Raw genomic sequence first — 4,983 nt, 5'->3', positions numbered from 1 at the left:
TGATCTAAGTACCGTACTTTGTTTTATTTAAGGCATCATTTACTCAACTGCACCAGCAACAGTTTCTAGTGATTTATCCTGTATTACCAGTCCTGTTTGATGTGAGCTCAGCTGGCCTGATTACAGAGTCCTTCTTTGTATTGAAACCACAACAGTGTTTTCTCTGGACACCCACCAAGGTGTTATGTCTCTGATTCAAACCATACCAATAGGTCAACAACATCTCCAAGACTGCATCCCAAATTGCATCCCTATTGGCTCTGGTTAACTGTTGTGCACTATATATGGAATAGAGTGCCATTTGGGATGTATATATGAAAAAGAATGTAACTTCAGTTATTAGTACAGTTTTCACGTCTGCTGGTCAAAAAAACAGATATAATTTATAACATGAAAACAAACAACCTCCGGGTCATAATGACTGCTGTGACAGATAGGTAGGAGAAAAATACATGGAAACTGCAACAACACAATGTTTGCTGTAAGAATGTAATGTTCGTAACGTTTTTAAAGTTTCTTTGGAAAAACATGAAGTCATTCTATTCTGCTCTGTGGTTATTGCATGTGGTCATAAATGGTTCTGAAACTGTTTTGCACCAAAAAATTCCCCACCAAAAAATGCATTTCCAATAGTTAATTCCAGTTTATCTCTTTAATGTTGGATCATATATCAACTGCATGAAGGTCAAATCTGACTCAAGGTTTTAACTTTGTCTTTGTAACGTTGATTGCTCTGGACAACTTTATTCCAAACTGAATAGACTTGGCAAGACACCCAGCCCTAAAACAAGACATTTAGTAACATAAGTCATTTTGAGTTTGTTTGTCTCTCTCTTGGCAGGGTGTAGCTTGAAGAACCAAATCTCACTGCATTCTTCTATCAGGATATATTACATACTTATTGACTCCCTCTCCATACCACAAACAGACATGCCTCCTAACCAGTCAGAATGCCTGGGTGACTCATTAACATTAGGGATCCTCTGTATTTGCTTGGCCTCAGCTAGTGAGCCATGCTGTTTTGAATTCTCAATAGAGAGTGCTCTGTGACATTAACTAGAAATACGTTTTGATGCACATCACTTGGGCTAATCATATTATTGATGCTCTATAACTGGTCATAGTGTTATTGGTGGTTGCAACAGTAGATGATTTGATTATTATTTATGTTGTTATGATACTGTTATTGTACAATAAACAGCCTTACATTATCTAATATAACTCTGGTGAACAGTAAGGTACAGTACAGTACAGTTGATGACAAATGAGAGATGATAGACTCCCTGAAAGTCAAGGGGGGCAGGACTGCTCTGTTAAGCTCACTGTAGTGGAGTATCTCTCTTCCTTCCTTTGGTGTTCTACACAGGGTCTCTCTCTCTCTCTCTCTCTTTCTTTTTCTCTTTCACGGTTTCCTTCCTGTTCTCCTCTACACAGGGTCTCTCCCTCCCACTGTTCCCTCTGCGCGCACCACTGTGTGAGCTGGGTTTGAAACCCCTCTGATCCCAAAGGCTCATGGTGACAAACCACTTTCATCCCTGTCCCTAGGGCCTAACGGTGGAGGCAACATTATGGTTGAAAGGGGAGACCGATTAAAATTATGCTGGTTGTTCTTCCCTCTATAAAAGACCGATTTAGGCTATACTCATTTGTAATATGTAAAGCGCATGGCATTTATTTAGTGTGTTTTACAGTCACACACAGTTTTACTGGATGATAATATCAAGGGAGTCTGGACTGTTACAATAGTAGACTATTTGAGGAGGTCTAATAGGATATCTCTGAGTCAGTACCTCACAGTTTTAATGAACATAGAAGTTAATTAAGGGTAAAGGGTTTTTCTCATATAAACAGTAGGCCTTCTGTCAGATTGGTAAAATAATATTGCCTTTTCCATCAGTAGTCCTAGATGTGGCTTTCAGAAGTATCATAGGCCTATTTATAAGGGCATAATTCTTATATGAAATATGTAATATTGTTTCGGCTATAGAACTAAGACATTGAAACTCATCAGCCATGCACAAGATGAACAATTGTAGACGATCCCTAAACCATGCCATCTGTTAGTCCAACCCTTTTTTCCATATGGAGGAGAGAGAGACGGCTCACTGAGACAGCAGGGCGCCTGGAAACAGGTTTGAACAGCGCAGAGCAGAGAGAGGCTATCACGTTTGTCGGGCAGCTAGAGTAGCAGAAGAACATTGTGGAGTCCGGACCTGTGTGTTGTGTATAGTAGGTCGGATTTTTTTTCTCCAAATTCTGTCAGCGATATTTTTCGATTTTGGGGGACCTTCAACATCTCTGCGCAACGGCGGGGAGAAGCGAAAACAACCAAAAGTTACGCAGGAAGGGAGTAATGTTACATTTACAAGGAAAGAAAAACCCAGCACAGAAAGGGAGCGGGGAAGTAGTGGCTCGCTAGCTGGCGAGCTAGCTAGTTTTGGAAGAAACCGCAAAGAAAGTATGTCTGTGTCCGTGCGTAATGCTTTCGCAATGGATTACAACAGAGTACTGTGTATATTTTTGCAGGTGTTTTTATTGATCAGTTTAGGATCTATAAGGGTAAATGGACAGTATGGCGACCGGGGAATGTCTATTCCGGAGCACGGCTTTTGCCAGCCGATTTCTATTCCACTTTGTACGGACATCGCATACAACGAGACCATCATGCCAAATTTACTAGGACACACAAACCAGGAGGAAGCAGGGCTCGAGGTACACCAGTTTTACCCGCTTGTGAAAGTTCAGTGTTCTCCTGATTTAAAGTTTTTCCTCTGCTCCATGTATGCGCCTGTGTGCACGGTGCTTGAGCAGGCGCTTCCCCCGTGCAGGTCACTGTGCGAGAGGGCGAGACAGGGCTGCGAGGCGCTCATGAACAAATTCGGTTTTCAGTGGCCGGTCAGCCTCGCTTGCGAGTCTTTCCCGGTTCACGGAGCGGGCGAGCTGTGCGTCGGGCAGAATATGTCGGGTCAAAGCACACCGGTCAATCCCACCCCTGATGTAACGGAGCCTCCGCACGATACTGGGATTGTAAAAGGACAGTTCAAGTGCCCGGCTTCTCTGAAAGTACCCACTTATTTGAATTACCGTTTTCTCGGTGAGGATGACTGTGGCGCACCGTGCGAGCCAAAGAAATCTAACGGAATGATGTACTTCAGCGAGGAAGAGTTAAAATTCGCCAGGATATGGATAGTAATCTGGTCCGTGTTATGTTGTGCATCCACGTTATTTACCGTTCTAACCTATCTGGTGGACATGAAGCGCTTCAGCTACCCTGAGCGTCCTATTATCTTCCTATCCGGTTGCTACACCATGGTATCCATTGCCTACATAGCTGGATTTCTCCTTGAGGACAAGGTGGTTTGCAATGACAGGTTTGACAACGACATTAGGACTGTGGTGCAGGGTACCAAAAAGGAGGGATGTACCATCCTCTTCATGATGTTGTATTTTTTCAGCATGGCCAGCTCCATCTGGTGGGTCATCCTGGCCCTCACCTGGTTCCTGGCAGCAGGGATGAAGTGGGGTCACGAAGCCATCGAGGCCAACTCGCAGTACTTCCACCTGGCGGCGTGGGCTGTGCCCGCCATTAAAACCATCACTATCCTGGCAGTGGGCCAGGTGGACGGGGATGTCCTTAGCGGCGTGTGCTTCGTGGGCATCAACAGCGTGGACGCTCTCCGAGGCTTCGTCCTAGCGCCGCTCTTTGTCTACCTCTTCATCGGCACCTCGTTCCTCCTGGCCGGCTTCGTGTCTCTGTTCCGGATCAGAACCATCATGAAGCACGACGGCACCAAGACGGAGAAGCTGGAGAAGCTGATGGTGAGGATAGGGATCTTCAGCGTGCTCTACACCGTCCCCGCCACCATCGTCATCGCCTGCTACTTCTACGAGCAGGCCTTCCGGGAGCAGTGGGAGAGGACCTGGATCAGCCAGACGTGTAAGACGTACGCCGTGCCCTGTCCGGCCCACCCACACCCCAACATGAGCCCCGACTTCACCGTCTTCATGATCAAGTACCTCATGACTCTGATCGTGGGGATAACGTCCGGGTTCTGGATCTGGTCTGGGAAGACCCTCAACTCCTGGAAGAGGTTTTATACGAGACTGGCTAACAACAGACAGGGAGAGACCACGGTGTGAGTGGTCTGAGTGGGGTGAGACCTCTGGATGTACTGTAGCCTATGATGGGCGTCCCCCACACACAAAAAAAAATTGTTTATTTACAGACTGAATGAATGATAATCGTTTTTGGACTTAATTGCCATGCAGAGACACTCATTGGTACATGATGTTTCTATTGTACATAAAACATTTTGTGAGATTTTTGTAAGTATATATTTGTATTTAAAGATCAAAATTCTCTTTTTTAGTTGTTTCCCTCTATTAAAACCAACATTTATTTGACACACTTTGGGCATAATGGAAATGGACCTTGGTGATAAAGAGCCAGCTGACTGAGCATTTAGCATGAAGGATGTGGTTGTCTTAGGACCTGAGTTGGCTCGGTCACTGCTGGGAGAGGGTTGGAGCGGTTGAGTTGGCTCGGTCACTGCTGGGAGAGGGTTGGAGCGGTTGAGTTGGCTCGGTCGCTGCTGGGAGAGGGTTGGAGCGGTTGAGTTGGCTCGGTCGCTGCTGGGAGAGGGTTGGAGCGGTTGAGTTGGCTCGGTCGCTGCTGGGAGAGGGTTGGAGCGGTTGAGTTGGCTCGGTCGCTGCTGGGAGAGGGTTGGAGCGGTTGAGTTGGCTCGGTCGCTGCTGGGAGAGGGTTGGAGCGGTTGAGTTGGCTCGGTCGCTGCTGGGAGAGGGTTGGAGCGGTTGAGTTGGCTCGGTCACTGCTGGGAGAGGGTTGGAGCGGTTGAGTTGGCTCGGTCACTGCTGGGAGAGGGTTGGAGCGGTTGAGTTGGCTCGGTCACTGCTGGGAGAGGGTTGGAGCGGTTGAGTTGGCTCGGTCACTGCTGGGAGAGGGTTGGAGCGGTTGAGTTGGCT

General features: G+C 46.7%; 1 protein-coding gene across 1 annotated transcript; it reads left to right on the top strand.

The window, feature by feature from the left end:
- Positions 1–2,092: 2,092 nt before the first annotated feature.
- Positions 2,093–4,409, top strand: LOC106605516 (frizzled-1-like). The gene has a single exon (XM_045718620.2). The coding sequence runs from the start codon at positions 2,461–2,463 to the stop codon at positions 4,138–4,140; it is 1,680 nt and encodes a 559-aa protein (XP_045574576.1). The 5' UTR covers positions 2,093–2,460; the 3' UTR covers positions 4,141–4,409.
- Positions 4,410–4,983: the final 574 nt, after the last annotated feature.

The sequence above is a fragment of the Salmo salar genome, chromosome 05, assembly GCF_965601325.2.
Source record: "Salmo salar chromosome 05, fSalSal1, whole genome shotgun sequence".
Classification (NCBI taxonomy): domain Eukaryota; kingdom Metazoa; phylum Chordata; class Actinopteri; order Salmoniformes; family Salmonidae; genus Salmo; species Salmo salar.
The sequence above is the reverse complement of the archived record's forward strand: the minus strand, read 5'-3'. Positions and strand labels throughout refer to the sequence as shown.